We start from the raw sequence: 13,422 nt of genomic DNA on the forward strand, positions 1-13,422 counted from the left end.
CTTTCTAAATAATTTCAATACACACTCTATTCAATTTTACTCTGCATTCTCACTTTGAGCCACTTTAAAATGTCTTTTCAACCTTTCAAAAAAGGTTTAAAAATCAAAAAAATTCCAAAATGACCTCAAAACGAGTATTCCTAACCACACTAGTTTAGCGGCTTGATTTGAAATGAAAAGACTGAGTTAAATTTTGAGATCGTTGGCAAAATGATTCCGAGTGGAACATGTTTCAAGAAGACCCGAAATCCATCTTGTAAAAATACTTGCCAATATACAATTTCACTAAAATAACACTTCTAACTACTAAATTCGGATGGTCATGATATTGTTAAAAAAGGAGAAACTTGTACTCTTTGAGTATTTATCAATCCATAGGAAACAAAGTATAGCATTTCTTGCTTAAGTTCATGCTCTAAAAATGAACCAGCACCAAATGTCGTAAAAATTGCCTTTCAAAATACAAAATAAACGCAAACAAGGCGAAAAATTGAAGGCAAACACTTGACCTGTAAGTAGAATATGTATAAAGACGAAAATTGAATTGATCTGTGGGTTTGTTGGATCAACTGTGTTCATAATACCAAAACACTCGATCGAATTTTCTATCATTTAACGGGCCTCGAAGAGGATAATTGGTTTATTTTTTCTCATGCAGTCTGAAAAGTTTACCATCGAAAAGGTGACACTTAAGTTGAGATTATTTATTCATAGCAATTTTCGACATAGACTTTTCCCTTTCAACATTGACTGGATCGTATGTCTGGAGTTTGCGGAAGGATTTGATTTTAACTCCAAACAATATAACCTCCAGTTTTTGACTATGATAAAAAATTAATTTTGAAACTACAATTCAAGTGAGTGTAATTGTCAAGCAAGAAAGCCAGTAGTGCTGTATGAATCAATTCACCACAAACACTGAAATTTTTACAAAAATAATCATCCATCCATTCACTTTTGTTGTACAATGTTCATTCAACTTGAATTTCAACTGACAAATCAAAATATTTTAACGGTTGAAACTTTACGAGGTGAAAACGCGTAGGTGCAAAAAATAACAAAGTATTGGAATTCGAATCCAAAGAGGCAAAATCTCGATTCTTTAGAAGAAAGAGGGGTTAAAAGGTCAAACAAATTTCGTCGGTTAAGATTTCTCAGAACATCAATTTATTCAAAAGTTAAACAAAAGTATAAACACATGAGCCGGTGAAATTCGAGCTAAGTGACAATGATGAATGGCGCGAAAAATCGAGTCACGTTTCCACATGGGTACTTTGGGCTTGAAAATGCACTTTTAAAGGTTATTTATTTTCAATTTGCATTGTAGTTTGAAAGAAGTTGAGAGTTGACTCAAGCAATTTTAATCATGTGGCGCGGAATGGACTATAATAATAGTCAAATGCTATGATTTAAACACACTGGATTTTAAATTTTATACAGAAATCAGAAATAACTACAGCAGAAAAAAGGTCTTTCCAGATTGAACTAGGGTAGTATTGAAAGTATTTAAAACAACGGGGAAACTTAAAAGGGATCAACTCAAACAACTTAACAACTGCAAAGACAAAAGAGGAAAAGATTAGGAGGAGGAGCAAATGAGATCAGACTGAGTTAATCCAAAACAACTAACTTATCATTAATATTAATCCAAGGGGTAATTTTGCCCCTTGAAAACAGTGTTCTGAGGTCAGATAAGAGGGATTTATTTAAAGGTTTTGAAACAAGAAGGAAAAAAAAGACCCTTTTCATTTTCGATTTTAACAATTTTTCTGTGCGTTTTGAATAATATCAAAAGGGTATATGTTTTAAACAAAGTAACAGACAGAACAAGCAACATGCTGAATGGACCTACCTAATGATTAACATCAGATGAAAAAAAGTGACAATAATTGTACAAAAATTCAGAATGGAAAAATAAAGCTTGTGTGTTGAATAATGTAAAATGGTAAAAAGGGATTTCCCCAAATACGAAAATCACTTTAACCATCCAGGCCCAAAAAACCTTTTAAGCTGTTTTTGGTTCAAATTTGCCCAAAAGAATTTTCCTTAAAAATCTGGCTCCGTCACATTTTGGGCATTGCCATTTTGCATCATTGTGCAAAAAGTCAGAAAAAAATTATGAGTCAACATTGAGAAAAGCTATATTTTCTTATTTGGTTAAAGGGAATTTCCCCAAAATACGGAAAATCCGTTTTTTAAGGCGAATAAGAATTTTCCGGGAAAAACCACTTCAGCCATTCTTTAGAGAATCTTGCCCTCCATCTTTGTACAAAAAATCAGAAAAAAGTAATGACAGGATTTTGCACAAAGTCCAAAAAACCCTATTTTTAGGCAGTTTTTGGCCCAAATTTGCCCAAATATATTTTTTTCGAAAATCGGGCTCCGACACATTTTAGGCATTGTCATTTTGCATCATTGTGGAAAAAATCAGAAAAAAATAATGAGTCAACATTGAGAAAAGCTAAATTTTCTTATTTGGTTAAAGGGAATTTCCCCAAAATACGGAAAATCCGTTTTTTAAGGCGAATAAGAATTTTCCGGGAAAAACCACTTCAGCCATTCTTCAGAGAATCTTGCCCTCCATCTTTGTACAAAAAATCAGAAAAAAGTAATGACAGGATTTTGCACAAAGTCCAAAAAACCCTATTTTTAGGTAGTTTTTGGCCCAAATTTGCCCAAATAAATTTTTTCTCAAAAATCGGGCTCCGTCACGTTCTGGGCATTGCCATTTTGCATCATTGTGCAAAAAATCAGGAAAAACTAATGAGCCAATCCTGAGAAAAGCTGGTAACAGACGGACGGACGGAAGGACGAACGAACGAACGGACGGACATGGGTTAATTTATAGAACCTCCACCGGGGTACCCGGAGGTAGGTCCAAAAAGACCTAGAGTGGTGTGTTACAAGGACAGTGTGTCTAAGGACTAAGCGAAACGAAAGTCAAATCTCATGGACAATAACGTGCACTAAGACAAGAACCAGACTTTATAGATTGACTGATGATTAGTTTTAGGGACGGGCGTTATCAATTTTTGAGACGGGCGTTATTAATATTAGTTTTTGAGACGGGCATTATCAGTTTTTGAGACGGGCGTTGGGTTTGGGAGAGGGGTAAGATAGAGAAATTTTATCAATACATACCGTGAGCGTGTTGTGCGAAATCATATGAAGTTGCATTGGTTGTCATTTCTTCTGTACCACCGTAGTTGTACCCACTTGTCATGGTGATGTTTTTTTGTGTAGTACCGTTTGTATTTCTCCTTTGTTAGTTTTTTGCTGAAAATGAATGAGAACTCCATTTTAGACTAAAATAGTTATAAATGGAAGAATTAGACGTTAGAAGAGTATTTCTCGTTAATACAACGTATATTTACGTCAAGAAAATTTCGGAAAGAGGAATTCAACCCCCCTCCCTCATTCCCAGTTAAAATATTCTGACATTGAGAGCTTTCTAATTTTCATAAGCACAATGGCCAGAAAAACATAAGGGGATTTTATTTACTGCGGATGTTTGAAAAGATAACTCAAATATGTTCCATTAGTGTCAGGTCACATGCAGTTTCGCAGGATTTCAAAAAATATTCAAACATGTCTCAAAGGTGTAGCTTCTCTTGCTAAATTACTAACACTCTTGAAGAAACTTGTGGAATTGCTTCTTATGGAAAAATTGAAAAATAAAGGTGATAAAAAAATTTGTATTGAGTTCTGGGAATTGCATAATTATTTTCGTTGCGATTCAGCATTCGAATCGTGTCAACTTGATCTGTCTATTGAATAACACGGCTCATCTAATTGAACACAAGTGCTTTTCATAGAAACTAAAATAGGAAAACACCGAAGTTGCAAAACTTAGTAGATTATTCCAATAAAGAGAGATCAAAATAATATTCATTGTAAATCCACAATTTCTCACTAGACAAACTAAGATAACGAAAATCTTTCTGAAAGCTAGCAAATGGGAAGATTAATGGTCAAAATGTCAACAATGATTTGCGTTTTAACTGACGACCTATCTTCTGTCATGAAGATCTGCCAAAAATTCATATCACGTTTTTTTTATAAGAGCAAACTATATAAGAACGAACATAAGACTTCAGTGGCCAAAATGCTAAGAACAAGTTGAGGCTTTGTTGAGGCTTTGTTAAGGCTTTGGACTCAAAAACACCCTATTTCTCAGGAAAATGGTCAAAAATATTCACAGAATGGTCAAAATAAGAACATGTTGAGAACAATTTTAAGGCTTAAATCTCAAAAAGTTAAGAACATCCGAAGGCTTCAAATATTTTAAATGTTCTTATAAAAAACGTGTAATTGGCCATAACTGAAAGACGAAAAAATCAAATAATAAGAAACTGATAAATGAAAATCTCCTACTGAAATCAATACCCTTCTAATTTCTAAATCTCAAATAATTACCTAGATTAAACTTGATCAGTTATCTAAGCTTGGAGAGCATTATGTAGGTAAAAACATATCAAATCACTTCAATCTTGATTCCTATCAAACAAACATTATCAGTCACTGGTTTATTGAGTTCTCGACCCGAACACAGAATTTCGGAATTACAGTGACTGACAGAAAGGAAATTTTCCTTTCAAATCTTTCTATGAGAAAGCTATATACACGAATTAAAGTCAAGACTGCTCCTAAAAAAACATTTTGTACAAACCCAAACTTTCGTTTTGGGAATCTTTAGATTTTTCAAGAGATGTGAATTATTCTTTGGCACAATATTTTGAGGTTGTGACTTTTTAGAACGATTTTTTCTGAGACAGTAGAGAGTTTTCATTGACGATCAAAATTGGAAAAGTGTTATTCTTGAAAAAAAACTTGAGACAAGTTTACAATAACTAAGCAAAATGATAAATTCAAAATGACGAAAAAGAGTAGACTTAAATCAGCATGACACACACAATTAAGTTAAGTTAAAAAGTTCAGTAAAAAATGATACAACTCAAAAACACTAATAAAAATCATCCAAGACCAAGACTTGAAACAACTTTATAAATCAACAAAACAAAATTCGTAACAAAATCTGTGGATAATAAAATTATGAATTTATCAAATACAATCAAATCAATTCTTCATACATTCATAATCTGAATTATTTTTAACCCCTATCAGATAGGTACATAAGTCTTCTAATTCAGAAAGTCTTTAAATCCTTTATCAAAATTATAGGATTCAGTTTACAAACTACTGTAAAAAATAAAAACATCTTAATCCTGTCATGGTGTAATTCCTCATAAGTTAAAAAGCTACCTAAGAAATCTTTAAAAAAGTACCAAAAATTGTGCAAGAATTTTTTTAAATCTTAACTGCACAATATAAAAGTACTAAAAGTTTAAGACAGGTAGTGTAAAACCTATTGTCAACTGAACTTGACCCAACTTAAACAGAATGAAAGAGAAACCAACCAGAAATCATTCACAATCAATTGAGAAAATGGTCACACTGCATTCACTAATTAATTCAATGACCATGAGAAAGAGAAGTCTAATTAAAAGTCATTTTTACCGAGAAAAATTTCAAAGGAGGAAAATAATTGAAAATAGATAGCATCAGACAGACCAATTACATTTTGGTTTGTCTTTTTCGTATCAATTGTGCTTTTCTAGGACAAATGAAAGCAGAATTATTAAAATTAAACGAAACTGGTTATGGTAGAAGAAAAATTTTTGACACTAAACTTTTTTGTTGACAAGGAAAAATTTAAAACTGTAACAAAACAAACATTTTATTCTGAGAAATAGAGAATTATTGTGTCAGTAAAAAAATTTCCTTTTTCATCGTATGACTTAACTTATACATTGTTAAAGAACATTTTTATCTATTAAGTTGAAAGCGTATGGAAATAGAATCCAAATTTCAAGGCATCTCTAAAAAAAACAAACTATAACGTCTAAGTTTTCCTTGGTACAAGAGTCTCAAGCTGGACTATCAGGTAAAGTAAAAATGCTCAGCAGACCTTATTATTACTACAACTCACGCAAACACAACATAATAAAAATTTCAAACAAAAAACATAATGAAATTTTCTTCAAAAGAAGATGAAACACAAAGGAAATGACATGGAAATTACAATTAATCAAGGAAACACAGCCATCCAACAGAAATGTAATCCTCATTATTTTGTAATTAATTGCAAGTTATATAATTAGAAAATAAATTCCTAAAAGTTTGAAGAACGACACAAAAAATAATGACAAAAAATCATACAAATAATAAAAAATAGTTCAATTTTAAGCTCAAAATAACCAGACAATCTGACATTCCAAATTATCCATTTAATGAGGCATTCTACGATTTAAATCTCATGCTGTAATTACTTTTTTACTACTCGCAGACTACAAAGATTCTCATTAATGTAATTTCATTATCTCAACTAAATATGACCTCACCAACTTTCTTGACCAATTTTAGAGATATGATATCAGGGATTTTTCAAAGCACTTTTTTATGTCTGTATACCAACCAAAATACTCAATCTAAGATAAAGTTTTTGAGACTCAATCCAAAATAAATGAGATTTTTTCTAGCCCAATTTTCTAGCAAAATTAATCTTTTTTGTTGTTTATGAGCAACAATAACTAATTATTATCTACATACTCTTTGGGATTTTCGCCCTCTGAACACCCACAAGACCTCCAGCTTCATCAATGCACAGATTTGCTGAGCAAGTTACAGGCATAGTAGAAATTCAATCTAAGTTTACAAAAGCGGCTCCAGCTCAAAGAGCTTAGAAAAATCCCTGGATATCGAAACTTTTCAAGAAGTATGAAAGGGAAAGCTGTAGATAAAAAGTGAATCATCAAAATATTGACAGCATATCTGAGGGTCTCGATAAAATTAAAAATGCCAATAAAAAACACACATCTTTGATTCACATATTCATAAATCCTACCATTAGTCTTTTAGAGCAAAACAAAAAAGAAAAGAAGGAATATATGATTTATGAGTTATACCATTTCATAAAAACAACAAATTTGTCACGTCTCAAACACAAAAAAGTTATCAGAAAAACCACTACACTAAGCGATTTCTTATGATCCATTTTTTGTAATTGATTTAGATGGCATATCATAATTGAAACTGTCATAAACCAGTCATTATATTTTGACGTACAAAATCACCTGAATCACTTTCAAAAGTACTATGCATGCCTCACAGTTAAATTACAAAGAAGCCTAGGAAACAGTTCTGTTTTTATAAAAACTTGAACTTTAGTTTCTTGACAAAATAAATCATAATTATGAAAAAAAGTTACAAAAGGATGGAGTGCATTTAAAGCAAACACCAAATTAAAAATCTGAAACCAATTTTCTAGAGCTACATAAAAAACACACAAAAAAGTAAACTGTACAACCTAGAAAACTTACCAAATATTTTTGCAAATTTCATAATACAAACATGATATGGTATATGTTGAAACAAAATATTGCAGTAAACAAAACATTTCTTATTTGCATATCAGGTTTCAAATAATCATTAAGATTGGGTTAAACATTCTTATTGCCAAACAAACTTAACTTGAATACCTCGTTATTCATCGTAAAAACAGAGTTTAAGAAAAACGTCTGTAAAATTTCTTTTTCTTTAAAAAATTAGAAGTTTTAGAATATTTTAACATTTCAGCTCAGTTGCCACTTAATGAGGTATCTTCATAATCATTGTGAGTTTGATGTGTTGGCATACCTGAAGTGAAGGTCAAGTCCTTTTACACCCTGTCTCACAGCCCGCCACCGGTGGAACTTCTTCTGACAGTAGGGATAATTTTTCTCTCAAAATCCCAATTGGGAGAGAAATTCTATTGTTACCACCAGGTTGTTCTACAGTCACAAGATGTAGAAAATTTGCTCTCAAATATAATTTCCTTTTAAAGGCAAGTGATAGATGATAATTTGCCATTCTAAAATATTCTATTTCATACTTGAGGGTTTCAATTTCCCCATGCATGACCCTATTATTATACTGATTTTACCTACTTACACATGCTGAAAAATTAAAAATGATAGTCAGAGGGGGCTGTTATTAACAAGAAGTTGTAACCCTGCTTTCTGTTATATGGTTAAAATCACCACTGATTGTAAATTTATATACATCACCACTCGAAAATATATTTTTTACATATAATTTACTGACTTAGGAGGTGCAAAGATGGTGGGCAAAGTTTCTCAATCCTCGAACATGCTTCAATATGGTCCTTTATCTGACTGATTTCACCGCATTCAAAAGCATAGGTGTAACTTTGATCAGGGGATAACAATAACATGAGACAAATGGAACTAATCTATTTTACTTTAGAGTAGTGATAGTAGTGATATTCGATTCTAACAATACTAAGTTTGGTAGCTTTCATTCTTATCTTATAGATCTAAAAAAACAATTTGGTAACTTTTGGAATACTTATCGAATATTTATCTTACAGTAAAACCTTCAACTAACAGACACTCTAAAAGGCAGACACCTCTGATCAGCAGACAATTCTATTTTCCCCAGCCATTTCCTAGTCAAACCCTCATAAAAAAGTTTCCAAAAGACGGACACTCAACAAGTGGACCCTCAAATAAGTGGACAAAGTCATTTGCACGAAATAGCCTAAACCCTATTTTTTGTGAAATTTCAGCATATATAATTGAATTAGAATTTTATACTATCAAAATTTTTACCAGTCATACTCAAAAAAGTATCTCCTGGGGAGGTACTTAGGCAAATGGAGGGTACAGTATGTGCCGCCCTTAAGGGTACCTTTCTTGGATTTACAAAGTTCTGCTAAGGGTCGGAAATATAAGAAAATCGATTTTGAGTCCCACCAAGTGTCATATAAATGGAAAATTTCAACTTTTTACCCCCGGAAAGATGGCCAAATGTGTCCCAATAAGGGTCGCAAAATTCACAAAATTTTCCTTTGTTTTCTCCTTTTTAGTCCTGGTAAGTCCAAGGGTAGAAAGTGGGGCGGCGCCCCCGTCAGCTCGCTCGTCAGTACCCCCCCCCCCCGGGTATTTATTTTGTGTGTTTTTTGCTGCCATTTTAGGTTTACATTTTCTGACTTTGACAGAGAACATGACATGTAACAATGGCTGATTCATTCAAAAACCAGTATACTGTATTACTCTTAGGTTACAAATAAACGGTCCCGCGCTTGTTAAATTTTTCGAAGATTTCCCCCCGGACCTCAATAGGACCCCCCCTGTTTATTAATTTTAAGAACATTTTCAGCTGTCAACTCAATTAAAATAAGGGGTTTGAAACATCTTTTTTTCGCTCGAGTCAATCTCCCTATCTATCCTTTGTCAGAAAAGACTCCCCCCCTTCACCAAAGCAAAACCTACAAAAGACCACACCACCTTCGGCTAGCTAAGTGCCCCAAAGATTGTGTAAATAATAAGAATCACTCTCAATATAGCTTAAAAATGCCAATAAATGATGTGTGACCAACCTTTTTAAAGAACCCTGTGTCATAAAAAAATACCAAAGTCTTCTGCTTTGCATGATTGCTTTCTGTTGAGTGCTGCTGCTGCTGGATTTGTAAACCATCGCTTGAAGAGGTGTTAAACAAGTTAAAATATTCAATACTTGTAAAAAGACTACTGAAGTTACATTCCAAGATTCCACTTGAAGCCCCAAAACTTATGATAAATTTCTGTGAAAAGCTGAAATACTATCAGACTTTCTAAACTTTCATTTTTTCTGACATAAAACTCTCTTCCTCCTTCCTCTACTACTGAGTTTGTTTATTTTTCAAAGATTTCGAATCTTTTCGTTCGACCTTCGAAAAAAAGACCAGACGTTCGAAATTAAAGACTGATATCATACAAGGCTTTCTAATGGGTCTGTAAATTGTTCTTAAAACTTGTGCGCGCGCATATCTGGTCTGCAGATCTTTGTAAATAAAAACAAAATTCTTTAGAAAAAAAATTAAAACCAAATCGAATGCGATCCAAAGATTAAAATTTGATTGTCGAACGCTCCAATCTCAATTGAAAGTCAAAATTTTGGGTAAATATTTGATTGATTTGATTGTTGTTCAGCTTTTTTAATGGCAAATTCTTGCACTTTCAAGAGGGTTGATATTTTAGGCAAAGACAAATTAATTTATTGTTCTACGGGCCCGAACGCGACCCTGTTTTTTTCCAAAACCAAAAAATTGTAATATCAAATTTGAAAAGCAGCTGAACGATGAACTTTATGTTATGTGTGTTTTCTTTGACAACCAAGGACAGTACAATAAACAAGCACTTGTATCTACATACAGTACAGACGATAAGGGAACACAATCAAACACAATTGAATCAAATCAAACATCAATTGTATCTAAAAATTGCGGTAAAATTTGATTGAGATTTGATTGGGCTCTTCCAGTTAAAGTCTGTTACAGGGGGTGGACGACAGCGGAATTCCGAGGCGAAATGTTTTTTTGAAATTCCTGGATTTCCAATACAAAATCAACTTTTTGGTGGAAAAATCTTTCTGATACTTTTTTCTTAATTTTGACAAATTATGTGGAATTTCCAAGGGTTCAAATAAAAAATTGAGAGGAATTTCCACTTTGAAAAATTGACTGGTGCTTTTTTAATCTGAAAATTCCTGTCGTTCACCCCGCTATATCAAATTTTTTTCTGGAAGAGCCAATTGCATTTGATAATCAACAAAATGCAAATATGCAAATTGGTTGTTTGTGTTCTGTTGGTTCTACTGTTTTGTGGTTCGATCATCAGTTCTGTTAGATTATTGAGATTGTCTGGACTTAGGCCGAAAATGTTTGGGCATAAAGAATGTTTTGGCCCGCCCGGGAAACCATCCATGGGTCATACATATTGAATGCAGGTTATTTCAGTCATCTATGTCATACCGCGAGATCAGGTAGCTTGCATCAGTGGAGGCTAACATGCATAGCCCTCAAATGAAAGACTTGGCTGGTCATTAAAATACAAAGTTAAACCAATACAAAAATGGTAGAGTAGAGCTGTGAGCGGAGATGCGTAGTTGTATTTTAATGACCAGACAGGTCATTCATTTGAGGGCTATGCATGTTTGCCTCCACTGATGGAAGTTAACCCCGGCTAAACTCTAGAAACATAGCCCCCACCTTCACAAAGAGATTTTGCATGCAAATTCTCAATGAATTCATTGTGCCGCAGGCAAAAATAAAGGGATAAAGGGATAAAACCTTCCTCACAGCATAGATTTTTAACATAATTTAAAATATCTTCAAACTATCAGCTCTGCCCCCAGTTCTATTACACAACACTCAGCCCCCCCTAGCAAGCATTTAGGCGGTCGTCGAAAAATTGTTCTATTCGCGTCACCCGTCCGCATCATATTTTCTGCTGATTTTCCGGTGCGGAGATGCGGAAAAAAATCCGGGAAAATCAATTTGTTCTTTCAAAGTATAGCTTTTTTCTCAATTGCTCTAACGGCCATCGAAAAATTGTTTTGCTCGTGTCACCACCAGCCCCTGAATTACTGACGTGATTTTAAAAAACCCGGGAATTTTTTTGACCGCCCGTCCGCCCGCATGCATCTTCAACACCAGTTGCGACGCGAACAGAGCACTTTTTCTATGACCGCCTTAGTATCAAGTATAGGCTGCACGCATCCCCTCTGATATGATTTGATAGGGGATGCGTATCGTCTAAGATATTCCTGTCCCAGCTTACCCCCGTCTTTTCTTTTCTCTTTTTTGATTATGTGTCACAGCTGTACAACGACTTCTCTTTTTCTGTGTTTAATGAATGAAAATTTATAATTATGAAAGCAATAACACAATGACGTCATTTTTCTCTTTCTGTGATTGGATGTAACAAAATTATGTAAATTTAAATTTATGCAACTTTCGGTTACCCCAAATTTGAGGTAACTCTCGGACGAGAATTTCATACACGATACGCATCCCCTATAACAAAATAAATTCTGGGGATGCGTGCAGCCTATATCAAGTATCAAGTATTTTTCGAAAAATACAGCCCCCAATCAAGCAAGCACAAATGGTTTAGCCCCCCCCTAGCTCGTGCATAGACCTTTTTTCAAAGAGGCCACCCTGTTGAATAATTATGTAGTCCAGCAGAAAAACATTGATAAAACCATGCATAATTTTACAATATGCATGATAGAGTAATTATGCATGGCTCTATCATTGTTTTTATGGCTGATGATGACTACATAATTATTCAACAGTACGTCCTCTTTGAAAAAAGGTTTATTCTATGTATGTGAAATATCAGTCACAGGTTTTTTTCTTCAAAGGAAAAACATAACTCTACCTGACTAAGGGCAAAGGGGGAAATCTACAATACCGAAATACCAACAACAAACAACAACAATAGACCTTTTTTCAAAGAGGCCACCCTGTTGAATAATTATGTAGTCCAGCAGCAGAAAAACAATGATAAAACCATGCATAATTATTACAATATGCATGATACAGTAATTATGCATGGCTTTATCATTGTTTTTATGGCTGGACTACATAATTATTCAACAGGACGTCCTCTTTGAAAAAAGGTCTTTCTCCCATCCCAGATACCGGATATTTAACCATTTAACCCTTGGGAAAAACCAGGGTAGGAAAATCTAAATTTACCTGACATATAGTAACTTCCTCGTTCAAAAGGGTTTGAGACCATGGAGGTTTATTTTTCCTGATGCCTTAATGTTTAAAACAGCCTTTAAAATCAGCATTTGACACGTGCAGACCTGAAGAAGTGTTGTCTGGTCTGATTTTGTGAAAATCTTCGAGATATCTACTTTTCAATATGGGTGCATCATACGGGACTTGTGTTGTGATTGGTTCATCATGAAAACGTACCGCTACTGATAACAGAGAATTTTCCAAGAACTCTTGATTTCGGGTCCAGTCCACTGACCTTTATATACCCTGGACAAAGCTTCTCAATCCCAGCCAAGCAAAATCTTTGATCGGAGTTTTTTGAAAATTGGTACCCTAATGTCGGCACTACTCGATAGCGGTGTAAATGCATCGAGAGCGCTAGGTTTACTTTTCCTCAAATTCTTTTGATGATGTAGCGGCGTTAGACGTTAATTTTTAGCATTGCAATGGCTTCTCCTTGGGTACCAATTCTAAAAAAACTCCAATCAAAGATGGCAGATATTACTTGGTCCAGGGTTATATAAAGGTCAGTGGTCCAGTCTCCCGCCTAGCAGTGCAAATCCAATTTTGGGATCAGGTTTGACATTACACAGGGCCCATGCCATTCAGGCCATTGCATTGGTGCGAAGCGTATCAGTGAAGAGATACGGTACTTATGCTCAACTTTAACAAAAGTTGCTCTACATTCGAACGCAAGTTGTACCCGTAGATTTCTGTAAATCCCGAAGGGCTAGATGTCGTGCTTTAAAAAGCTCTTCCAAGCAAAAAAAGTGAATGTCGCAAAAAATATTGCTGTCGAAAACCTGTGAAGC

General features: G+C 34.1%; 1 protein-coding gene across 5 annotated transcripts in view; it reads right to left on the bottom strand.

Moving 5' to 3' along the window:
- Positions 1–12,741, bottom strand: part of LOC136822654 (uncharacterized) — a 32,065-nt gene extending 19,324 nt beyond the window's left edge. For 3 of the 5 annotated variants that reach the window (XM_067078935.1, XM_067078930.1, XM_067078928.1), the window contains exons 1-2: positions 12,584–12,660; positions 3,142–3,276 (exon numbers count right to left, since the gene is read on the bottom strand). In XM_067078935.1, coding sequence (XP_066935036.1) covers positions 3,142–3,223 — 82 coding nt within the window. In that variant the 5' untranslated portion in view covers positions 3,224–3,276; positions 12,584–12,660. Of the gene's footprint in view, positions 1–3,141; positions 3,277–12,583 lie in introns of all 5 variants that reach the window. The other 2 variants (XM_067078934.1, XM_067078929.1) reach the window with 1 other exon arrangement.
- Between the last annotated feature and the right edge of the window lie 681 nt (positions 12,742–13,422).

This window comes from Clytia hemisphaerica, unplaced genomic scaffold, assembly GCF_902728285.1.
Source record: "Clytia hemisphaerica strain Z4C2 unplaced genomic scaffold, Clytia hemisphaerica genome assembly, whole genome shotgun sequence".
In the NCBI taxonomy this organism is placed as follows: Eukaryota; Metazoa; Cnidaria; class Hydrozoa; order Leptothecata; family Clytiidae; genus Clytia; species Clytia hemisphaerica.